This window comes from Gymnoscopelus braueri, assembly GCF_963280865.1.
Source record: "Gymnoscopelus braueri genome assembly, chromosome: 21".
Classification (NCBI taxonomy): Eukaryota; Metazoa; Chordata; class Actinopteri; order Myctophiformes; family Myctophidae; genus Gymnoscopelus; species Gymnoscopelus braueri.
This window is the reverse complement of record NC_137623.1, coordinates 36,940,936-36,967,419: the sequence shown is the minus strand read 5'-3', so window position 1 is coordinate 36,967,419 and position 26,484 is coordinate 36,940,936. Positions and strand designations below refer to the sequence as shown.

General features: G+C 41.0%; 1 protein-coding gene across 1 annotated transcript; it reads left to right on the top strand.

The window, feature by feature from the left end:
• Positions 1-2,421: 2,421 nt before the first annotated feature.
• prmt6 (protein arginine methyltransferase 6) lies at positions 2,422-10,146 on the top strand. Its single transcript, XM_080418532.1, has 3 exons — positions 2,422-2,706; positions 6,991-7,305; positions 8,215-10,146. The coding sequence occupies exons 1-3, from the start codon at positions 2,470-2,472 to the stop codon at positions 8,749-8,751; spliced, it is 1,089 nt and encodes a 362-aa protein (XP_080274658.1). The 5' UTR covers positions 2,422-2,469; the 3' UTR covers positions 8,752-10,146.
• Positions 10,147-26,484: the final 16,338 nt, after the last annotated feature.

Below are 26,484 nucleotides of genomic sequence, written 5' to 3'. Positions count from 1 at the left end.
TCGCTATATAGGACACAACAATGGACTTATGTCCATTGTGGTGACTTATTAGTGCCTGTTTAATACTGCATTTATGCATTATTAAATGATACGATGATCAAATGAAATGATAAATTATGTGCCAATCCTTTTTGCACAGGCTTTGGTTTTGATATTTTGCGAAAACAATGTAGGTATTTCAGTGTGTGTTCTGTATTTTTCGTACAGGAAAAGGAATGTTGGGTTCTACATGGATTCCTGGCACCGAAGTGTCATTGAGAAGAGTAGTGCAGGCAGGCTGGCGTGGTAAAAGTGTTTCCAAAAGTGTTTCCATGGTTGTATGAACGAAAGGTTTTTGTTTATTGTTTATTGTTTGAGTACCACTATACCTGGCTCATGAGAGCACAGGCTCTTATGATGTGTTTGTTCTTTCATGAATCATCATTTGAGAGGTAGAACATCATTCAGCCTAGGATGTTATTAAGTGATGACACATAAAAGCTATGAGTGGTAGGAGATGGAGTCTTTGGTATGATGGACAAATTGTTCAGTGTCTTTATTGCTTTGTGTATTTTTTTCAGTTGAGAGAGAGAGAGAGAGAGAGAGAGAGAGAGAGAGAGAGAGTGTTCTGGCTGATTTCTTTGTACAACGAAAAGCTTATTGAACTTTTGATACTTCGACTTATACTTTTCATACTTAACTGTCATTATACCAGTATATGGGCTAATTGTGATACTCAAGTATGGTCTTCAAGAGACTACACAAGAAAAGAGGAAATTACCTACCTAGGTTCCATCTTAGAGGCAAATCTTTCCAGTGATAAAATGGCAACTAGAGTAATCAAAAAAGTCAACCAAAGAACAAGATTTTTGTACAGGATCTCCTCCCTGGTCAGTGGTCAGTAAGAATACTTTGAGGACTCTGTCTAACAGGAGCACTCATCTAAGGTTGCTTGGAAACTGGCCACTGTAAAAGACAAAGCTTACCGGCCCCTTTCCGATCTGCTTACTGTACATATTTGTGTTTCTGTTTTCAAACTTTTTATATGATGTTTTGCATAGTAGTGTATATTTGTCTGTCATTAATGTTTTGATGAATTGAGTACAAAGGACCCCAATGGAAACAAGCCATACGCTTTCTTGGGTTTAAAAATCCTCTCAACAGACCTTGTATTGAACAGTACTTTCCTATAATAAAGTATGTAATCAATTAGCCCTAGAATGTCTGTGATCTTACATACATTTCAAGTATTCCAAATACACAGTCATAGATCTCTCTCGGTCCCCCACTGTGTAGTGCCTATCTGCGCGGCCATAAAAGTGCTCTAAACTCCGTCTGTACTCACCCAATAATTAATTCCTAAGACGTGTAGTCATATTTTGTCCTCTAGTTTCATATCCATGTGAAAGTTCTGCCAGAAAACGTGTGTTTAGTCAAATATCTCCACTTTTTCACGAGCTGCACACGGACATCTTTCTGTACGACGCGAGGGGCCAGGAATGATTGCAGCACTGAATATACGTAACTTCCTTTAGGACGCACAAATGTTTGGGACACACAATTGACAGGTGCTTGTGATTGCTGTGGGGTAATGAATCATCACCTGCCAATTGTGTGTCCCAAACATTTGTGCGTCCTAAAGGAAGTTACGTATATTCAGTGCTGCAATCATTCCTGGGCCCTCGCGTCGTACAGAAAGATGTCCGTGTGCAGCTCGTGAAAAAGTGGAGATATTTGACTAAACACACGTTTTCTGGCAGAACTTTCACATGGATATGAAACTAGAGGACAAAATATGACTACACGTCTTAGGAATTAATTATTGGGTGAGTACAGACGGAGTTTAGAGCACTTTTATGGCCGCGCAGATAGGCACTACACAGTGGGGGACCGAGAGAGATCTATGACTGTGTATTTGGAATACTTGAAATGTATGTAAGATCACAGATATTCTAGGGCTAGTAATCAATCAATTCTCTCAGGACAGATTCTGCTAAATAAAAGGGAAAATAATATTATATATATATAAAATAACTTACCTTTACTTTTACTCAAGTATTAAGAATCATGGCTTTTCAAGTAATTTACATTACTGATTATATTAAACCAGAGGCAGTATGTAATATTATGACTTGCTTCTAATCCCGTCTTCTTCTATTATTATTAGCAGGGGAAACAGCGTCATAATGTGTTAAATTGTGGGAAATGTAGTCCTATCGAACGCTCCTTGCCCGGTACTCATAGGACATTTCCCTCCTTGAAAACTACAAGTACCAAATTCCACTAATGCGGAAGCGGCAGCGCAACAAAACAACCAACGCGAATCATTTGTGGGAACTGTAGTCATATCAAACGCTCCTTGCCATTTAATTACAGGGCATTTCCCCTCCTCAAAAACTACAAGTCCCTAGTTCCGCTATGCGGAAGCAGTGCAACACAAAACCCAATGTGATTATTTTTGAGCATCCACGCAAAGGGGACAGAATCAGAATGTCTCTCCACGTAAAGAAACGAAAACTAGACAAAACCGTGCAGGACAGCCTGTACTTCGACAGCTACTCCGATGTGACCATCCACGAGGAGATGATCGCCGACCACGTGCGCACCAACGCATACAGGACGGCGATCCTGAGGAACAGCGAGTCGATCCGGGGCAAAGTGGTGCTGGACGTGGGCGCAGGAACCGGCGTGCTGAGCGTGTTCTGCGCGCAAGCTGGCGCTAGGAAGGTTTGATTGATTGATTGAATATTTTTTTTATCACTGCCTTTGGTCCCCAAAATGACACAGCTTGTTTCTCATACTGGTGGATTTATCATGCAACTCTTGCAGGCACAATTTCCCAACGTAAAACTGTACAAAACAAGCATTAACAATACGCACACGTAAATAATAGAACATAAAGTATAAACATTGTACAACATGAATGTGATAAACGTTCAGAAGAAATACAAACCAAAACACACCTTGCTGGCTGCATATAACCAAAGGTAATGAGGACGAGTTCATGTGCCCAGGAACAAACATACACAACATAACTGCAATAAATCAATACAATTAACTTAACCCAATATTTAAATATTTAAACATATAATATATTGACTTAGATGACGCAATTCAGAAACAAACAAACCTTTCTCTGTCCTAGGCTGCAACATGTTCAAACACTCTGTCAATGAGCGGAAGTGTTGGTGTTGCACACCATATTCACCTGTTTCCTAGGCTGTGTGTTTTCCAATTCCTGTCGATTTGATCCAAAGAAACTGGTCAGATGACCAATGATATCGACAGGAAGTGGAAAACACACAGCCTAGGAAACAGGTCAATAAAGGGTTCCGGCACGCGTAATATTGTTGTACAGCGACATTCGACCAAACCCCGCCCTGCCGCCCTGCGATTGGCTGAATACAAAAACGAGAAAACAAGAATTCCGCCCCCAGTGGGGACAGTGGGGGCATTTACACTCTAATACAGACCAAAACCCCAGTATTGTATCTGGTCTCGTGGCGTGCCTCACTAGGCGTTAACCTGCCGACCCTGAGGCTCGAGATCGAATCCCGCTGAGGGCACTCTTTTTCCGACAACCGCAGACAACTTTTTTTTGGCTAATAAAGTATAGTTTTGGACCATGACGGAGGCGCGCCGACTCAGCAGACCTTGAGGCCGAGGAGTCGCGCCCGAGCGCCTCCAGGCACGAGTGCCCGCGACGACCGGCCGATGGTCTGCTAGTCGACTAAGCACCGTCCGAGTTATGTACCGATAGGCACAGAATAGTAAATTATGTTGTGGGGACTGCGTTTGCCCCAACTGTCACTCAAAGTGACCACTGGCCAATCACAGCGCGACTTTCCGGGTCTGGGGCGGGTCTTGGCAGAATGTCGGTGCATATCACTATCACGCTTCCGGCACAATCAAGCAAAGTGGCACTTCCGGAACCTCAATTTCATGGGAAACACAAGTTCAGAGCAAATAAATTATATAACAATAAAAAAAATCGAATTATAACAAACTCATTATGGCAGCTACACTCCCACCAAATCACTTGGCATTTCCGATCACTTTATAATACTTTTTTTCACATTTTGATAAATCATGATCAACACTTAAATTCTGCTTCAAGCAATAAACTTATTTTCCTTTTAAATTATGTACAATACATTTAGAAATCATGTGTAATAAACAAAACACCAACATTGTGGCTTCGCATTAGTCACTTTGACCTGTATAGAGAGTGCCAACGTGTCGTCACCACGGGGGGGGGTGGGGGGCGTGGCATAGTAGCGCAGACATGTTTGTTTTGGGCAATGTTAAGTCAACCTGGTTTATACCCCTCAAAGATGTCCGCTGCTACCAAAAGACACTTGTTGACGCCCCCTTCAGGATTTTTGGCACGCTCTATACTTCAAGTTTGAAACCCTTGACCTTTAAATTTGTTTTAATTAGTCAAACAGTGTTTCCTTTCTCTACAAAAATAACTTTATAGCTTAAATGCAAATAAATAAAACAAAATGAACCCTGCCAACTTGTGGCTTCACTTAAGCATCTCAACACTATTTATACCTTAAGTGCAATAAATGAACAAAAACCTTCCCAACCTTGCGTGGCTTTACTTAATGCGTCTCAACACTGACCTCTTTACCTTAGCTTTGAGACCCTTGTCAATGACTTTCAGGCGGTCTACCAATCTTTCCTTCTCCCACCCTGAAATGTCCTCCATGGAATTATTTTTTGAACTTTACCCTTTTCTTCCTTGTTGCATCCTCATCACTTGAGTATGCTTGTCTCCTCTTTCCTTTCCTCCTGCCATTCTCTTGAACTTCGCTTTGTTTCTTTGGCATTGTAGGCTGACGCTTTCCAATTAAGGAAGGCAGTAGATATGTCAGTGTGTTCTGTGCACAGGTCATTGGCAAGCATTTTTAGAGGCAGGCAGGCAAGGTGAAGTGTTTGCATGTTTGTATGAATGAAAGGTTTTTGCTTTCATTTGTTTTGAGCACCCGGATGATAAGAGCACAGGCTCTTATGATGTGTTTGAAGTAGATGAAGATAATGGAAGATTGACACAATCCAGGTGAATTATTTCTTTGGTGTAAAATGGACAACATCCATTCATCATGACCCAGAAATAGTTCAAATGGATGGTTTGTGATGGATAAACTGCACTCAGAACTCATCTGTTGTGCTCTCTTGTATGTTGATGTGCCACAGAAATGTAACAATTTCAACATTGACAACATTTCTGTTTTGTTTGTACTATGAAAAGCCCTTTATACTTTTACTTTTGAAACTTGTACTTTTACTTTTGATACTTAAATACAATTTAACACCAGATACTTTACTTGAGTATACATATGAAGTAAGGTGTATTTCTACTTCTACTTAGTTCTCACCAAATATTACATTTACCCCGCATTTGGGTTCTTGTAGCAGTGTTTTGACTGCAAATGCAGTACTGGTGGGTTTTAATTTGGGACCCTGAGTGATGGACATCCCTCCATCATAAATGGTAGCCTACATTTTATTCGTATTGGTTAATGATTGATGAACTGAACTTCGGTTAACGGTTATGAAAAACATTCAAAATGGTCATCCTGTACAACCAACCATCCAATACTAATTAGGCTAGTTAAATACATTTTTACATTGGAATATGGAATGTGTTCCAGGGGCCACAAGAAAGCTCCACTGGGGCCGGATTTGGCCTGCGGGCCGCCAGTTGAATATCACTGAGCTAGACTATCAATACTCAGGTTGGCATCATAAATACTGTTCAGTTCAGCTAACAAACTGATGAACTGCGGGTTAGACCGCACGGCCAAGCTTTGGAAGCCAATCTTAGCCAATCAGGATGGAATATGGAGATTCGGACAGATCCATGTTGATCACATGGCTATAGAGATACTGTGTACCGATTTGCGTGAGGTTTGGACAAAATCTGTCGGAGTGATATCCAGAAATGTGTTTTGCACAAATCGGCCTCTTGGTGGCTCTATAACAGGCCAATCTGAAAAATTCGGGGCAGAGGTTCGGCTTTGGTATCCAGGGCAGACTCCTGCAACGGGCCGGGTACCCGCGGATACCCGACGGGTACCCGCGTTTGACGGGTGAAAACGGGTGAAATTTTTACTTTGATAAAATCACGGGTACGGGGACGGGCGGTACTGAACTAATCGCGGGCGGGTATCATTTTATTGTGAAAATCAGAGAGCACTGTTTCCGCCCAAACAGTCACTTGTGTAACTTAACACAGCACAACTGCATGGAGCATGCTGGTCAGTTATCTTAACTCACAAAAACATATTGAACATCCTGCTAAACCTTCAAATTAAAACCGTCTGCCGACATAAACAACGACACATGTGTGCTGCGTAGATGCGCGTTCGCGCGCGTGGCTTAAGCTCGCTCCTCCGTCTTCACTTGATTTCTGTACGAACCTGACCACTGAATGTAGCGCTGTTGTTGAGGGCTGCTATCTTTTTCAACACACTTTTCAATAGGATTTACATTTTACTCTGCAGTCTGCATGTAATCACGGGTAAACGGGCGGACAACGGGTCGTTTATTTGACGGGCGGGGCGGGTCTGGTTCGTATTTTGAAATAATCACGGGTGACGGGTCGGTCTACGGATCTGAGTATTGACGGGCGGGGCGGGTGCGGGTTCTCAAAATTGGACCCGTGCAGGACTCTGATCCAGGGAGTGTGTGTGCACAGTTTCACAGCAGCCGGGCCAACGGTGCGGGAGATTAGCTGTTCACAGACAGACACACGGACGGACACAGGAACGGACGGACAGGGTGCAAAACATACTCTCTCGCCATGCCTTTCGGCCTGGCGGAGACAATAGCACAAATTCAATATCATCACAAATATAAAACACTATTTAGAGTAAAAGAAAGGGGGTAGGCTATGCGGGGGGGGGGGGGGGGTCAACATTTTTTTAAGGGATGGGATCAGGGCATTCCACACTTGGGTGGCTGTGCTGTAGAAGGAGAATTTACCCACGTTTTGTTTTACAGGTGTACGCCGTGGAGGCGTGCTCGATCGCCGAGCAGGCCGTGAAGATCGTCAGGCAGAACAAGATGGACGACAGGATCGAGGTGATCAGGGGCACCCTGGAGACGATCGACCTGCCGGAGATGGTGGACGTGATCGTGAGCGAGTGGATGGGCTACGCGCTGCTGCACGAGTCCATGCTCGTCTCGGTGCTCCACGGCCGCGACAGGTGGCTCAAGCCGGGCGGCCTCATCCTGCCGTCCAAGGCCGAGCTGTACATCGCGCCCATCAACGACCTGGTCGCAGAGGACCGCCTGAACTTCTGGTGCACCGTCAAGGTAATAAGTAGCCTACTCAGTGGTGTTAGGTAACTAAGTACATTTACTCAAGTATATACATTTCGGCCATTTGAAAATAGCAGATCTGCAAGCTCACAATGTGTCGCATTGCGACGCATTGTGAGCTTGAAGATCAGCTATTTTCAAACTATTTTTATACATTTGAAAACTTGTGAAATGGGACATTCTGCACAATGAGTACTTTCAACTTTTGGTACTTTAAGTACATTTTGATACCAATAGTTTTTTACTTTTGTACAGGACCGTTGAGTGATTTCCAACGAGCGCTTCCAAACTCGAACACTTAGAAAAATAATCACTGCACAGAATGTATTGACATAAAGTAGGTCATAACATGTCTACGGAGGATTTTTATGAAACAAAAACTTGACAGAGACAAAGAGGATAAGTCAAGCTTTCCGTGCACGAGTTTAACATCGTTTTATACGATCAGATAGGACTTTTCTGTTTCATGAATGGGTTGGTATTGCAACTAGGACGCAGATAGCATTATAGCATCCAAGTTAACAAGCTCACAACACTGAAGCAAGCCCAAATTAGCATCTACACTTTAGAAACAAGACCAAAAAAACACAACCCGCAACTACCAGTATTTACAAGCAACTTCACAGAAAAACAACAAGCCCAAAGTTGCTTATAATAAGCAGACTTGGCAACACCGATTAAAAACCTCAATTCTTTGCTTGAGTGATGTCTCTACCAACTATGACTGGTAGCCTACTTTTTCCCCTGTAAGGGATGTGTTGTGTAAATGTATTGTTCTATTGTCTATGAGGGATTTGTTTGTGTATTGTGTGATGTTTGTGTATCGTTTGATTTCTGTGTGCGGATGCCTGCCTGGCGACAATGAATTGCCACATGGAATAATAGAGAATATCTTCTCTATAGGACCAGTACGGCGTCGACATGTCCTGCATGGCCGAGTTCGCCCAGAAGTGCATCATGAACAACGACATCACCGTCACGCCGGTGACGGTGGAGGACGTGCTCTCCCACCCGTCCAAGTTCGCCGAGCTGGACCTGCACACGGTCACGGCGGCGGAGCTGAAGTCCGTGAAGGGGGCCTTCGCGTGCGAGTGCTTCGGCTCGGCCGCCGTGAACGCCCTGTGCGTCTGGTTCACCGTCACCTTCCCCATCGCCTCCTCGGGCGAGGACAAAGACAGCGGCAGCAACAACAAGCCCCTGGTGCTCTCCACGTCGCCGTTCAAGCCGGAGACGCACTGGAAACAGGCCGTGTTGTACCTGGACGCGCCCGTGGAGGTGGTGCAGGACACCAAGGTGGTCGGGGAGATCAACATGTATCCCTCGGAGGACAGCGCGAGACACATATGCATCCGTTTGGAGTACGCCATCGGAGAGCATAAACAGGAGTCCAAGAGCTTTTCCATTCCAGACGGGTACTCAGAGTCCCAACAACAACAGTAGTGTTGTTGGCGTCCATGCAATGCAGTGGTTCTCAAACTTTTTTTTTGTTTCAAGGACCCCCATGACTCTTGAGAGTGTACAAATGGAACCGAATGGACCCTTACGGGTCCATTCGGTTCCATTTGTACACGCTCAGAGTTTCAGACCTGTAAGGGTCCATTTTGGAACCACCTCAAGGAAACCGTCGGGGTCCCCGGACCCCACTTTGAGAACCACTGAGGTAATGTCATGTTGACAAACATGACATAAATCCAGAGCGTTAATTTACCGTGTAACAGTTAATTGACTTGATCTGTGTGTCCATACACTCTCTCTCTCTATGCTGAATTTTACTAACCCCACTTGCCCTAGCAAGTCACAATTTTGTGGAAAATAAATAAATTATTAAAGCCAAGATGAGGGCTATTACTCGTGATTTCACATTTCTGTTCATCATTACTTAGGTGCGTTCATGATGATATTCTAAAACATCTCATGGATTAAAGTTCTCAGGCGCCATGGCTAATTTCAGTCATTTGGAAGCATGTGGTGCACCGGAAATGGCGACGTGTCGTGGCTATTTTTGGTTATTAGTTATTTTAAGATGAGAGGGTATTTGAAGTGGTCAAACTAACCATTTAATACATGTTCAGAAGCATCTTCCATAAACCCTAATGGTCCCTAAAAGCAAAGGTTAAAGCCTCAATCTGCAATTTATTCAACCGTTTGGCTGTATGTAGATCAGCATAGGTTTAGAACGATTATACCTAAACATCATAATTATACATATTTTTTTGCCAATAGTTTATAACTTGGCCTGACAAAATGTTTCAGTCATATTTTATTTTGCTTTATTCCATGGGATCTTCTTTACAGGTGGTGTAATATTTTTTTGTTAAAATGTTAAAGCTTTATTGTGTTTGTTCAGTAACAGGGGTCTCCATGTCTCCAACTCTTTAGTAAACAGAAAATACATTTTCAGGTGGGTTGCCATAGCCAATTTAATCTAGTGAGGAGAGAAAACGCAGTTATCAGCCTCAGTTTTATAGTTCTAGTTCCAATTTTGGCTGCTAGATTTTGCTATACGTATAAGTTATATATACGTTTTTCAGAAAACTGTTGGGATTTAGAAGGTGTTTTAAGAATAGGCCTCAGGTCTAAATTAATGCTTCTCAACATGTTCCATACATCACAGCTTGACAAAAACTGGGTGGAAAAAAATAGTTGATAAGTTGAGTGATGACTTGAGAAAGTTGTATTAGCCAATGCAATTTATTTCATAGTCAAAGTTTCCCAAGCACTTTCTATTGGACATGCTTTGCATTGTTTTTGTGCAGCTGTTGCACACATTTTGGTTTGATATAAACCTAGCTATTGAAGGCCATTAAATGGTTTGTTGCAAAATCTTGTCAAAGATGTAATTTGTTCATTTGTTGTCACACAGTGACTCTTTAACATCCTTGTCTTCCTAAAGCCACAATGGAAAATGGGTTATAAGAATCATAAAACAGAAGTTAGCAACACTGGCATGAGTGTTAGTGTTTAACAATTTATGTAATGATGGCATGCAGTATTTCTGGTCTAAGATATTACAAACTTAAAATAACATTTGTCCACGAATCTAGATCTCACCAAATGTGATTCAGTAACATGACATTCCGTTGAATCAGACTGCTGAAGGTCATGTCAACTTCATTCAAGCTGAGGCCTAACTTGAGTTTTCAGATGTTTACTGTTTCCCAGTATAAGTATGTATAAGCTGAAAGTTAGTTAGCTACTTAAGCCCTAAAAAAATGAAATAATAAACATGGCCAATCTTCAAGCTTACTTAAAGGGATATTTCACTTTCAAAAAAACTTTTGGTCATTTTATCGTCGACACAGGCTTTTGTGAGCCCCCCAGACCCTTTCTAAGTTGCTTGATTCAGTATTTAGATATTTGATATTAATTTTATCAGACACGCCCCCTTCCTATACAAACCCATTATAACTTCAAACTAAATTTTTAACATGTTAGATTCATCAAAAACACCCGTCATTGGTTCTGGTGACTCATCCTGCCCTCCTAATATGCGAGGGGGGCGTGTTTTTTCGATTACTTTTTTCATTTATTTTATTAAATTTTTTTATTGTATTTAATGTTTTTCATTTTTCAAAAAATATATAAAAAATGAAAAAAGTAATCGAAAAAACACGGCCCCCTCACGTATTAGGAGGGCAGGGTGAGTCACCAGAACCAAGGACGGGTGTTTTTGATGAATCTAACATGTTAGAAATGGAGTTTGAAGTTATAATGGGTTTGTATAGGAAGGGGGCGTGTCTGATAAAATGACTATCAAATATCTAAATACTGAATCAAGCAACTTAAAAATGGTCTGGGGGGCTCACAAAAGCCTGAGTAGATGATAAAATGACCCAACGTTTTTTTTAAAGTGAAAATCCCTTTAAGCCGTATAAAAAAATAAAATAAACATGGCCAATCTTCAAGCTTACAACTTATGAGCTTGTATATCTGATATTTTTTAACATTTAAAACCATTTGAAAATCATTGAACTTGTTATTTTGAAGGAAATTGGACGACATCTTAAGAGGGACAAAAGGTGTTGCTACTAGATGTCATCCATTTAATTAAATTAAGTAACACACTCCGTTTGAATTATCTTTAGATAATCATTCAATGTAAAAATAAGCAACTGACAATATATCATAACTGATATTGCACTGGTTTGATTTCAAATTTGAGAAAATAGGAAGTATGTATTCTGTTTGTTGTGGGCACGTGTCCCTGGCAGGGAATTGTGTTTGTGAGAAGAGTAGTGAAGGCAGTGATGTGTTTTCATAATGTTCAAAAGGGGATCTCTGATCGTAAAATAAAAGAAAAAGGTCCCGCACACTGTCTGGAACTATCACATTTCTTGCTCTTTATTAAATGGACGTTTTGTTCATTAGACCTTCATCAGGACAGACAATTGGCAATTTTATTATCAGAGATCCCCTTTGAACATTTGCACCTTTGTCCTACGCACCTGTCACCAATGTTTGAGGTGTGCATTGGCCTTCTTCTAAAACATTCTTGTATAAATGAAAGATTTTTCATTATGTTTGAGCACCTCTCTGATTAAGGCACAAAGCTTTAGTTTAGAGCATCATTCAGCCCGGAATGCTATTGATTGACTGAATGACACATACCGTACGACTAATGGATGTATTGATGGACAAACTCCACTCAAAACGTAAGCATACATGACTTTGTAAAAGCTGCAGTACAATTGGTTGAATGTGGAGAATTCTTTCTTTGGTATGATGGACACTCAGAAATAGCTTCAAATGGATGGAGATGGAAGAACTGCACTCAACTCTCATCTGTAGTACTCTTGTATTTGTGCCACTAAGAGCGTAGGGATGTAGCTGTAGGACAAATGATCAAGGCTCTCCATTCACACATTCAGTTGTCTTCTTTGTACAATGGAAACTCTTTGTACTTTTACCTTTGACACAAACACATTAACACCAAATACTTTTCTGGATCCCTGGCTACATGCCTTAATACATTTTATTACGCGGCTTGGTTGAATGCTTGCTTCTGATTGGTCAATCATCGGTCATTATTTCTTGATAATGACCGATGAGCTCTATAACGGACCACTGTCTAATCAGAGGCTCAGTACACCTGCTCATGTCAACCTGCGCTGCTTGGTTTTATGCTTTATCCAACATGACAGCCATGTAAACAAACAAACAATGTAATTTAGAACTAAACGTTCTCAAGAATGTTTTTGAAAACATTTGAAGTGAGAAATAGACAATGCAATAACCGACAAGTGATTCTATTTGATCCACTACACTTCCTTGTTTATTATTGGCGCAACAACGGTGGAATACCACAACGCTCGCCCAAAAACACAGTCGCCCCGGGGGCAAATCCGGCGGTATTACAGACAAATCGGTGGTATATAGAATGGGGGCGAGTGTGTTTTGGGGCAAGTCTTCCCGTTACCTTATGGACTACAGTCATTTGTTTTCCGAGGCGAACTTGTCCGTCCAGCCCAATACTTATGGAATACTTTCATTGCCGTAAGCAAGTAAATACGTTTTGTTGTTACTTTTGGGTCAATTTATTTATTTATTTATTAAGTAGCCGTGTAATAAGCCCTTCAGTCGGGCTTTAAATTTCAATAATGACCACCTCCTCATACATTATCCCGTGCATAATTGCCCTATGTAACAAAAATGTAAAACACCTTAATTATTTTATTTATTTTAGAAAGTTTGTCTTTCACTCAATAGGTACCGCTCCCGTCGCAAGTTGATGATGTCATTTGTCCATGTGTCGTACAGCCCTATGGAATGTATGGAATGCATGTGCTAATAAAAAACTACTTAAAGGGATAGTTCACCCAAGAAATTACTTATTTTCTATCAATTACACACCCCATGAAGCCTTGAATTCATGGAGTTTTTTAGTTTTTGTCGCATTCCTAAGCCAATAATTTGATAACCGGCAGAAAGATGCTAATCCGGTAGGAGAGTCAAAGTTGACACTTTGAGTCTCCTACCGGAGCCGCCGTCGGTCATCAAATTATTGGCTTAGGAATGCGACAAAAACAAAATTCAAATAATTCAAGTCTCCATGGGGTTTGTAATCGATAGAAACATTTTGGGGGTGAACTATCCCTTTAACACTTCCTACGGTTAATATGAACATCAAAACAGTATTTTTAATACATTTTATTAGCACAAGACGCTGAACCCCTAATTGCTCCCGATGAGCAGGTTGGTGCCTTGCATGGTTTCCTCCGCCATCGTTGTATGAATGTGTGTGTGAATGGGTGAATGTAATGCACAATTTATGTAAAGCACTTTGGATAAAAGCGCTATATAAATGCACCATTCATTCACATGCATGACATCAACTTGCGATGGGAGTTGTCCCAATTGAGTGAAAGATGAACTATTTCTTAAATAAATAAAATATTTAATGTGTTTCAAATGTATTTTGTTTATAGAGGGTATTTATAATGTATTAAGGCATATAAGGCTTATTAACCAGGGATCATTTTTAGAGCATTTAATGTGAACTACTTAATAAGATAGTCTAACTATAGCTTACTGTATACTTTATACACTACTGTTTATTTCTCCATGTTTAACTTGTAGACTGTAGGCAGCAATCATGACGCATGCTGCAGCTTTGTAACACGGCGACTGGACAGCTACCTCCAGGCATCACTTTCATCAATTTTGCAGAATGTTCGCCTATAATGACACGTCCAGAATAGGGACGCTAGGGTTCATGGGGTTTAAGGTTGCGGCCTTCACAATTTGAAGGAGTGTATTCAGTGTATTCAGCATAATATTTGACCTACAGTACCACCATTTTGTCTCTACTGCTCGACAGTAGTATTGTAGGCAACCCGAAAACCTACATTGTATGGATAATTCTGTAGGGTGATATAGTATCAAATCTATTTTAAAACTATCAAGTTTCCAGCTTTCAGTAATGAATTCAGCCTGAGCTGACAGCAAGGGACTACAATAATATAATGAATACTGTATCACAATATAGCCCTTCAGAAAAAAGAATGGCAAAGTATTTGCAGGCTGTGTTACATTAAGGCTTGTATAAGGCTATCAGGCTGCAAGCAATTTATTCCCCTTAATTTGATGTGGCTTGATATCTTTTCATAGTTAGGGCTGTACACAGAATCCCATTCACCTACTATAAGCAGTATGTAATTAATCTTTCTATACTCTACCTGAGTAAGACTTAAGGCGGTTACACACCGGCGAATATGCGAATATGCGAATATACGCAAAATTCGGACTCGTTCCGAATAATTAAAAGACGCTTTTTTCGCTCCGCGAAACTGGTGTAGAAGCTTGCATTGACTTTATAAGGTTTAAAAAAAAAACGTATTATTCGCATGAAAAAAATCGCCCCGGTGTGTAAGGACCTTTACTGTAGGAAAAACCTGTGTCATGGCGTTAGTGGAGATAAGTTGATTGTACACCTTTAGCCCATGGTAATATTATTGAGCTCATTACTGAGCCCCAGGAACAAGATATGGTTTTCTGTTAAGCTTATGTGTATTATTTTTGCTGTAGGACCTACCAAAAATAAAAAAAGAAACTGTGTAAAACTGACCATTTTACACTTGGATATAAATGAACACTCTGTATTTGACTGCATTATTGCGACAAATCATCTTACCGAAACTTTTTTGCACAACACATTATGAAAAGCAGAAAACAAAAGAACAAAAAAGAAAAGCATAGCAATGTGAACCCGACCTTAAACTTGCACAGGGGTTCAATTTCTTGCAAATAGGCTAGGGAGGACAAATGCCAAACCCATTTCTGGATGTTGTTATTGAGAAGTTATCAGATTGCAGTTCCTGCTCTGTCGTGCTCTCTAAAAATGTGGCAGAGGATTTTCACCACACAGTTTGTCTCTACTCTGATTGCCTTCTTTGTCACCAGCCATCGAAAGGAAACGATAATGGTCAAAATAGGCCACGCTATAGACCGGCTATTTTGACCGAATACATTTGCAGCCTCTGGAATGTCTGTCTTTTCAGTCCCTGGGTTTGTGTAAGAATCCAACCTTTGGGTTTCAACAAGACAATTACAGGATGTAGGCAGATGCAGTACATTCTATAAGACTACTAGAATAGTATTGCAAATGATTCCCTCAAGAATATGTCTATTAGTTGGCTGTGAGACACTTGTACTGTGTCAGGGGGAAGCAAAAAAAAAATGACACAAATCCATTTCTCTACTCATTGATGTTGACTTTTTACATTGACAGTGCCAGGGTACTTTGGCCTGAATTCATCTCCTTCTAAAAGGTGGCAGCAAAAATAAAAAAAATGCCCTGCAGATTGAACAGAGGAAAGTGTCCAGAGAATGGAAATGTCAAATGCAGTCTTGTTTCCAGGCAGCCACTGCTGGAGTGAAGAATCGAACTCCGGCATGCATGCGTGGCCACTCTCGGCCGCTAAATGCAAAGCTAATTGTGGCCCATCGCTGCCTCGAAATCATTTGGAAACCATTAGAAACGGTGCTGAAACTTTTTAATGGGATTATTTGCCCTGCGTTGCACTGCAATTCAGGTGGCAATCAATAGACTATGTGCTTAATCTAACTTATTTCAAGACTCGTTCAATGGAGGAAGAGTGAGGGAGACTTAGACAGCGCGAGACAAGCCTTAGTGAATTGAAGTAACAGCGTATGCGGTGACTTTGTCGTAAAGTGTCAGCTTTCGCTGTCAATGCCTATCAGCCTCTGTGAACCAGACCTTATACGTGTTGGGCTGCTAAGAGGATAGTGGCAGGCTGTAACCTGCAAATGTCACAGTGGTGTGCTTTATGGAGACCAGTGCCGGACCATGTATCCAGACAAAAAAACGGTTTTACTTCATTATGCAGGTATACAGTATATCGTCACTATTGGGCAGAAACCTTGCATCTCCATATATTTCTTCTTTTTATCTTTTTCTTCTTTCTTTTTTTCGGGCGTACATTTATGCCCTATTTTATACTTTGTTCGCTGATACTGTCTCGCAAAAGTAGCAAAAATTGCCGATCTGCAAGAGAGTCTGTAGGCAGAAGCTAATGCTGAGGTTTCATAACACAAGATACACAGGTAGAAGAGGCCTTGTACTTAAGTAGGCAACGCTCAGTAAATTACAATGACATTTTCAAGTTTGATTACAGTAAAGCGGCTCTGTGTTACTTCTTCCAGACATATTCCGTGTTTGTATAAAACATTTTTTTAACTGTTTAACAGCAAAATAAACAAAAAAAACACACAATATGCTTCATTGAGCGGGGTTTCGTAGGGCTCTTTATTTGATCCCCATGTTTTTTCCCTCCAGACCAAATCTCTATGCTATTTTTGAGCTTGTGACTCGAACACAGGTTTTTTCCTTTTCCTGGAAAAAAGTACTAGTTTTGGACATACAAGGTTTCCACCCGACAGCTACATTTTGCATCACACAGAGTGAATGACAAGAGGCTCAGGTGTTCCCATCTCTAATTTGGACCTAATTTGCTTGCTCGTTCAAAATGAAACCAATGAAGCGTGCAAAGACACCTGTGACAAATGAACATTTTCGTCTCGCATTCATCTTCCGTGTTGAGGCGGTGCTATGGTTGTCTGAGCACGCTTGTTGCCTCATTTGACTGAGTTTGTAATGTAAGTGTGACTATTATGTGCTGAAGTCAGGGCGGCAGGGGGGGGTTCCACCCACAGAGGTCCCAGGGGGGTTCCCAGGGCCAATTAAACTGGCCCTGGGAACCCCCCTGGGACCCCCCTACCATTGATTAACTACAATGTTAATCAATATTGCTAATGCACACCAGTGATTGAAATCATCCTCATGTGGCATTCTACAGGGTTGTCATTACAAAACTGTTAGAAGAATTACGTTTCTATTTATTTTGTATTTCTTTTAAACAAGCTATAATGCTGAACTACTCTCATCAGCAGCCCTAAGAGTAGGACTGCTGGTCCAGGGTCAGTTTAACAGGAAGACCAAAGGGTTGTTGGATAAGTGTGCACCAATCAGCTCAAAACCATATTTATGCCAATAGGACGTTTTCCATGAGTTAATACGAATGTCATTATATTGACATTAACATCCATGTGTTTTTTTTTTAAATGCAATTAAAAATGTCCACACAAAACATTAAATATATTCTACTTCAAGGGATTAAAAAGGAGAAACACCTGAATTGCACTGACATACTACTACTATAATAATACTAATACTACTACTACTACTAACAATAATAATAATAATGATAATGATAATAACAATAACAATAACAATGTTGTTTCTGTCTTCACTGTTCAATTTAGAAGAGTCTAAAGTACAGTTACTCAGCTATCATTGTGTCTGATATCTGATAGTACCTCCGAGAGGCTTCTTGTTTGCAATGCTGTTTGTCAGATATTGGAACATATTGCATAGTTCGCCGCTTGAAATTCAATTCATATAATCTTCCTTAAATGTTCACCCCTATTTGACCCCTATATTCACCCCTATAGAAATATGTCTAATCCTTTGACTTATAGTAACACTTAAAACATGCTGTAGGAGGCGTGGGTGTTTCTCTACTATCTTTCTTTTGGTTTTATTTGGGCACACAATAACATTTAATAATATTTCATCCATCCGGAGGATATATGTGGAAGAATAAATATATATTTTTTAAATTTTGAAACTTTTGGAAATATTTAAATTATGTTGACTTTTGTTTTACCTTTTGAACATTTTTAAAAATTGTTGCCTATATTGACATGAACCAATATGATATAGGAATGGCAGGTTGAAAGCGCTTAAACCGTCATTTGCATGGTCTTTGATGTATGACAATAAATGTTATTATAACTTGCCTAAAAACGTATGCATTTCTGTGCCAGTGATATCAATGTTTTTTTATTCTTTCTTACTTTCTTTCTCTCTTTGTGAAATAGATAATGGGACATTTAAAGACTTGATGTAGTCTGTCGTGGTCAATGTTCAATCAGTTGCCAAATGAGTTGCCCTCAGAAGGCTATAGCTCATTAGTGTGTGTGTGTTTTAAGGGCACCCATGCAAATGTATAGGCATGGCAAGAGAACGTGAACGCCAAACTTTGCCCCATCACTTTTTACCCACTTTCTGGAGGTGAAGAAGACAACACTCTGTGGGGAAATCAAACGGGACGCGCCTCTTGCATGGGCTCGCCTTCGATCGCCACTGAAACCGTACTGGACTCTCGTGGCGTGGTGTCTAATCATGGCCTCCCATTCATCCTTGTATGCTAATGATACTGTGAATAAGCCAATAGGATTTAATTCCCACAGCCGGTTACTGTAACCAATATTTCTGTCAGCATCTCCTGAGAGGACAAATTGGAAAACATGGTATTGACTAAAGCTAATTTGGTAGGAAAGCCCCCGAGAGGTGGGTCTCTGGGACTGTGGGGGCCTTAGACCATTTGTCATCATTATTGTTAGCATCATGGACCCCTATACTCACTGATCCCAGAATAACTGCTTCCGGCTAATCGCAGTATTGTGTTTGCATGCTACACTACATCTCTCTATCTATCTATCTGCTCAGTGTAGGTGCTGTAATATCTCTCTCTCTCTCTCTATCAGTGGCGGAAAAAGTACTCATGTTTTTTTACTTAAGTAAAAGTATCAATACTGCAATGTAGAAATACTCTGTTACAAGTAAAGGTTAGAAATTAAAACTTTACTTGAGTAAAAGTACAAAAGTATTGGTATCAAAATGTACTTAAAGTACCAAAAGTAGAAAGTACTCATTATGCAGAATGTCCCATTTCACATGTTTTCAAATGTATAAAATGTATAAAAGATCTTTTGAAAATAGCAGAATGTATATAGGGCTGAAGTGGTTAATGTATGATTTGTAATAATACTCAAAATCTACAAGGTAACTAGTAACTAAAGTTTTCAAATAATTGTAGTGGAGTAAAAGTATAATATTTGCCTCTGAGATGTAGTGGAGTAGAAGTACAGAACATGGGAAATACTCCAGTAAAGTCAAAACACCTCAAAATTGTACAGTAAATGTACTCAGTTACTTTACACCACTGCTCTCTATCTCTATCTCCTCTTTCTATATCTTAATCTACACTGCAAGCCACTGCAAAAAAAAACGTTTTCTTACACTCTCATATAGTGCTAAATGAACACTCAGGACTTTACAATGGATGTCGAAGTTACATACAAGTTTACCAACACACTTAGAGCAGTAAATCTTTGAGTTGAAGAGTCTGCGCCTCTCAAAAATGCACTGAGGCACGACTCCATGGACAGAAACACAACAGGGACAGAGCTTGACGCAGATCGTTTAGAGAGTGAATCCCCCCAACGCTCACAGGGGCACGTAAATCTGAACCGGACAGCCCCCGCTTCGCAATCAACCCAAGGCAGACAGCTCTGACACTGGGCCTGTGAGCAAAGTACAAATCCACCAAACTATGAAGGCATACGGCCCCATCCTCCTCTGCTGATCCCTTTTCAATCGTGCACTTTTCGGGATTATACCCCTGTGTAATTCTTCCTGTGTGTTGTTTTAGAAGTCATTATGATTATTTCATTTTGGAGGAGTCCAAGGTATGGGTTTAGAGCACCGTGCATGATTGAATAAGCAGAAAGGAGGCATGCAGACAGTAGATATAGGCTTATGGCACCCCGATAAACATTAGACTCTGTCTAATTCCCTCCTAAATCCTAATGGAACAGGTGCATTAAGATGGCTACCTCGTAGATTTAGCTCATCCAGTCCTCCTGGCCCATTCCGCCACAGTACAACATGCTTCTGTGTCTCACTCCTCCTCTCCTCATTCCCAGCTAGTAAATGGATACTGAACATATATGAATATATTGTTTTTTTATGTATTAATGAAAAAAGCTAATTGTCATAATTACAAATGAAGAGGCTGCCATTGAATGTTTGCATTTCTCCCATTCCCCATTTTTCAACACTAATGATGGCACAAATTAAAAGAATAATTTGCAACCAGTGGCGTAAAGTAACTAAGTACATTTACTCAAGTGCTGTACTTAAAGACCCTGTAAACAGGAAGTAGGCCTATAAACAGGAAGTAGGCATATAAGCAGTATTATGTATTCACATTTTGTCAGACCACGATGCCACACATTGTGAGCTTGTATGATCTATTTTCAAAATACTTTTACACATTTTATTCCTTTGAAAACTTGTGAAATGGAATAATGAGTACTTTCTACTTTCTGTACTTTAAGTACATTTTGATGCCTATACTTTTGTACTTTTACTCAAGTAAATTTTGAATTCCGGACTTGTACTTGTAATCTACATTGGAGTATTGAGTAGTACTTTTCCCACCACTGTCTGCAACACAATTTTATAGAATATGTCCCTGACTCCCTGCCCTAAAGAATGCTACCTTTAAGAACAAAGTTAATGATCTGTGTCGTTGAAATCCGGCCCATACTCCATGCATCATACAGCGTTGAGGTCATATTGGGCAGTGTTCGTTACGTGGGTAAAACGACTGCAGTGGTGTTTCTTGTATTTCTTCACCGTTCACCGTTCTGCACCTCCCACTAACAAACTGGTGGTGCCTCTCCGGATGAAGGCAACATTAGCCCGCATTGAGCGGAGGTAAAAAAATCCAATAGCAGTGTGCCTGGCGTCTGGGAGACAGGGGTGTGCAAAAAAACAGTCTGTAGCCATCAATTTTCTAATAATCGCCACAGTGTGTGCGACTGGAAGTCATGAGGAGGAGAGGGATACATATCGCACTGCTTGGGCGGGGGGCGGGGGGGCTGGGTAATCACATGATTGGTCTCTGACAATTGCAGTGCCCAGTCTGCCCACTAATGGGTTTTAAGACAAGTGTGTCATGCAGCGTGTGTGCGTGTGCGTGTGCGTGTGCGTGTGCGTGTGCGTGTGCGTGTGCGTGTGCGTGTGCGTGTGCGTGTGCGTGTGCGGGTGCGGGTGTGGGTGTGTGTGCATGTGTGCCTGCCTGCCTGCCTGCTGCCTGCCTCTGTGTGTTGCTGTGACTTTGTTCATACTCAACTCCCATTTAGAATGACTTATTTTACAAACTGAAACTGCATTGTCAATAACAAGGCCCAGTGCTAAGCGGTAAGAATAAATACCTCGGCCTGTTAACGGCGAATGATTAATCCTTTACCGATAATAGCTATTTCAACGAGTGCATAATGTCCTCTCTAACCCAGTCTAGACTGTGGGCCGCTCTTCACACTTTGCTTTTGAGGCCTTGAAGAAAAGAGAATAAGGATCGATCCTCTGTAGACATGCTTTAGAAATGTGAGTGAATACAGTTTATTGTATTTTGCTTGTATTGTGCAGGTTTAGAAAGTGGGAATTAGATGTGCTCTTCATGAGCTCACTGCTTTTGTAGCAGAGTGAATTAGAAACAGAGGTTCCTGTCAGGAGAGTTGCCCTCAGGCGGGCCAAGGACTGAGAGAGAGGGAGGGAGAGAGAGAGAGAGAGAGAGATTTATTTTTAAAATATTACAAGTACTAACATATTAGTAGAAGACTTAGAAAATGTAGTTCACATAGTCCCTGATCGAGATGACAACGAAAATAAATGAGATTATATTAGGAGAGGGACCTGCAGCACACTTGGCTGTGCAAGATGTGACGAATCACACCGAGGGACATGTAACTAAGCATCACTGAACGTGACAACGTACACCGCACGCACGCACGCACGCACGCACGCACGCACGCACGCACGCACGCACGCACACACACACACACACACACACACACACACACACACACACACACACACACAAAGTACATTTCGTTCATTTTGACTGTATTGCATTGTGTCATTACAGTTTTTGTGTATTGCTCTGTATTGTCACCAACTGAGGGACACATAACCATATCCCTCAATGTGACAAATAATTGTCTTGATGCTCTTGGCAATACAAAGCATGTTACATCCATGCACGTAAATAAAGTTATTTAGTTTGAAGAGAGAGAGAGAGAGAGAGAGAGAGAGAGAGAGCGACACGATGTGACACGCTGTGGGCTTGTAGATCGGCTATTTTCAAAGAATTTAGAATAATAATAAAAACTTGGAATTTATTGAAATACTGTATTTTAACAACACAACACTTGTATGGGGTGCCTGGCACGAAATGGGGGTCCGCAGCCAGATACACATTATTTTGGGGGTCCTTGACATGAGAAGGTTTGAGAAAAGGTTTGAGAAGCTCTGGACACGGGGTCTGCAACCCTTTTGACATGAAGTGCATGTTTTTATTGTCTTGATAGTCAGTGTGCCATGTCAACAGCAAGTTAAATTATGACACCACATCAAAATTAAATATCTCCAACAGATTTTGATTGTCCATGAACATAACTTTTCTTTTCTTCTTTTCAAATATTTCCTTTCACATCCGGATCTAATGATCATTAACCCACCTACCTCCTCCTGTGCTAAATGTTGGCACCTGTGACTGAGGTTGCCTACCAGCTGGACCGTGGTGCTAAATGCAGTGGTTCTCAACCAGTGGTCCGGGGACCACCAGTGGTCCTTGAGGGGGTTCCAGGGGGTCCCCAGTCAAATTAATAGTTAGAAACCAAACTCTGAGAGTGTACAAACTCTGAGAGTGTACAAATGGAACCATGGTTCCATTTGTGCACTGCATTGAGTTAAATGAACACTAATGATGATGATACAGTGTAGATTGGGACCCCCAAGGATTCATGAGTGAGTCCCTGGCATAGCTTTTCCCTGACAAGGAATCATGATAGAGTCCCTGGCATAGCTTTTCAAATGGGAGTCCGTGGGTAATATGTGTCAATTTGGGGGGTCCTGAACTACAGAGAGAGCTCTCTGTCGTTCTGAACTAGAGGGTAAAGGGAGAGAGAGCTACCCATGGTCCTGAACTACAGAGAGATCTACCCATGGTCCTGAACTACAGAGAGAGCTACCCATGGTCCTGAGGTAGAGGGGGAGCTTTCCATGGTTCTGAAGTGGAAGCAGAAGGAGCTGTCCAGGTGCTGATGTAGTGTATTATTGTGACTTATTATTAGTTCACGTTGAACACTTGATTTATTTAGTATTTATTTATTTATTAATTATTTTCCCAAGTTAAATATTTTGTTAATTATTTAGATGCAGTTATTTAAATAAAATAAAAAAACTACAGCCTAAATATTTGTAGTAAGAGTTTACTGGTATGCCTTTGTTGACACAGCACATGTAGTGTGCTGCATGTGACTTTTCAGCACGTCTTTTCTCAAAAGGTTTTGTTATCCATGAAAATACCAAAAATGTATCTGGAGTCTAATCACACTAATCTTCAAGAAAAAACTAAATAAACTATACAACCACATTCTGGCAGTGTGCACACTGTCCACTAGACTGTATGAGAAAGGGATTGTTTCGAGTCTGCCTTTATGATCGACAATCTATGGCAGTGGTTCTCAACCTTGAACTGGGTGGAGACCCCCCACCCTGACAAGCACTTGTAATGTAGGAGTTTAGGCATCATATTAGTTTGACTCGGTTCCACAGATAAATGTGAAAGTGTGTGTACAGCTACAGATGTACAAGCTCACAATGAGCTTGTAGATCAGCTATTTTCACAGTTCTTGCCTCTTTCTTATATTATTTGACAATTTGGCCAATGTTTGATCAGTTTTTATAGTATAGTTTGTTGATTACTTTTGATGTAGTATGGTCTTATTCTTTTCTTTCATCTTTTTTAAATTGATTTTTTTAGGTATTAAAAAGGTCTTAAAAGTCCTTAAATTGTCACTCGACTGTCATCTGGGTCCCGACCCACAGTTTGGGAACCACTTAGTTAATCTATCGGGTTTTGGTTTACAATTGGTTGAATGCTCTTATTTTTATGTATCTGCATGCAGCTAAAAGATCCCGTGTTGCAGATGTCGTCAGACATCTGATGAAGGCGGGTCTCTAAACTTCGTAGAGGGAAGAAGCATCTATTATATCACATGCCTCTATGGACAAACTGCATTAAAAGCCTTGATTTAGCAAATATAAATTGCGTGCATATTGTATGGCACATGGGACATAATTAAACCACAAGGGCGACGACGCGGTGCGGAATAATATTCAGCTAATGTTCAAATTAAGAGTCTATAGCCTTAAGGTCCTTGCACACTGGTGCGTCTTTTCGTTGCGTTTTTTTTTTTTTCATTGTTTTTTCAATTTTTTTCATTGTTGTAAAAAAAACGCAACGAAAAGACGCACCAGTGTGCAAGGACCTTAAATCAGTTCGGGCTGAATCCACGGATTTTAATTCAAGCCACACTCTTTGTCATCTCAAAACACATTTTGTTTCTAATCCCGGGGGAAAGTTCCCCTGCGGATCGGTCAATAAGTCTTCCATAATGTCTATTAATAATAAAGAGAGGTGTGAAATGTAACACACATGCTATAGTTTAATCACGTGAAATAGGGTCCATTTGATCATCTGATTACGTTATAGTGTGGGTTTAACCACTTCCATTAGCCAAAAATAGCAGATCTGCAAGCTCACAACGCGTTGCAGATCAGATATTTTTGGTTTTGGCGAAGAGGTTTGGTGTATTAGAGTCTAGACGAAAAAAGTCAAAGTAAAACGTAAAAGTAGCCTACTAAAATTTGGAAATACTCCAGTAAAGTATGATACCTCAAAAGTGTAGGCTACTTAAGTACAGTACTTGAGTAAATGTACTTAGCTACTTTACACCATTGCTTTGTACATAGTCCCTGATATTAGTAATCCAGATGATTGTCAAACTGCACATGCCACTGTAAAGCCAACCTGTGCGCCATGTGTAATAAGGACTCGCAACCTTTCTCTTCGTGTGTGTACGGGCGCGCATGCCAGTGCCAGGGGATCATGATGATCAGCCGGTATACTGGAATAAGGGCATGGCGAGTTGATTGATTGATTGATTGATTGAATACTTTATTTAACAGTTTGCAAAAAAAAAGCACACAGAAAGTACAGTTCTAAACAAAATTATGCTAAAAAGGATTAAACCCAAGAAAGCACCATGGCTTGTTTCCATTGGGGTCCATCGATGTGTATTCAATTCATCGAATAGATGAACAGCCTGGCACCGCTCCGTTATTTTCTTCATGTTTTCCCCTGTGCAACAATAGCCTACAGAGTCTGCATTCTGCAGGACTCATTCAGCTTATTTAGAAAGTCAATCGTCCCGAGTTACATCACCTTACACAGACTGTATACCACACAGGCTTTTGATTGATTGATTGATTGATTGAATACTTTATTAACGGTTTGCACAAAAAAAAGCACAGAAAGTAGGCCTACAGTTCTAGGATGCTAAAAGGATTAAACCCAAGAAAGCACTATGGCTTGTTTCCATTGGGGTCCTGTGTAGGCTATTAATTTCATCGAAAAAAGGCCTATAATTTAAGTGTCCAGTTGCACAAAAAAACTTAAACAATTCGACGTGTGTGTGAAGTGCAATTAAATCCCAGCTCTAGGACCCTGCGGAGTGTGTCTCGAGGCATCAGACAAACCGGGATGCGATCATCATTATATTAACGCGCGTTCGGGTGCGATCGCTGATCTTGATCCGATATTTAGGCTGCACCACACACACACGGGTCTGTGCGTATATGGGTTTAGATGAAAGCAGCCCGCTTCTCTCTACTATACCAGAGCCCCCCGAGTTTGCGATCCTCCTTTCGGAGTTTCTGACAGGTCCTGGGAAGAAGAGGAAAAGGAGGAGAAGAGAAGACATAGGTGTGTGAGGAAGGAATAGATCCCCCCGCCGAGCGCCTTATCATGCCCGCCATCTCAGCCTGCAGGGCGGTCGGTGCTGGTGGTGCGTCTCCGCGCTGTGCTGGAGGAGCGGCGGAGGATATTCTCAGCAGCCGAGTATAATTGGTATGATTCATGTCCACTTTGAGTGGCTGAAACCTATTCGTAGCCCGAGAGAGAGAGAGAGGGAGGGAGAGAGAGAGAGAGGGAGGGAGAGAGAGAGAGAGAGAGAGAGAGAGAGAGAGAGAGAGAGAGAGAGAGAGAGAGAGAGAGAGAGATTGGAGGAGAGAGAAAGAAGGTGATTCCACACAGAGCGCCGTATCTGTACACAAGTCAAACATCTTGGTCAGGTTGGACTCGAGAGGAATTACAAAACGGGATTGTTTCTTTTTTTTTTTAAATGACAGACCAAAAAAAGGACAACGCTCAGGCCAAACTTTTATTTCACCGTGGG

What these genes read in the sequence shown, in the direction of transcription:
- prmt6 (XM_080418532.1), top strand. Translation starts at nt 2,470, where the DNA reads ATGTCTCTCCACGTAAAGAAACGAAAACTAGACAAAACCGTGCAGGAC. An exon ending in CGCAAGCTGGCGCTAGGAAG is followed by an intron (nt 2,707 to 6,990) that starts GTTTGATTGATT and finishes TTTGTTTTACAG; the next exon opens with GTGTACGCCGTGGAGGCGTG. An exon ending in ACTTCTGGTGCACCGTCAAG is followed by an intron (nt 7,306 to 8,214) that starts GTAATAAGTAGC and finishes TCTTCTCTATAG; the next exon opens with GACCAGTACGGCGTCGACAT.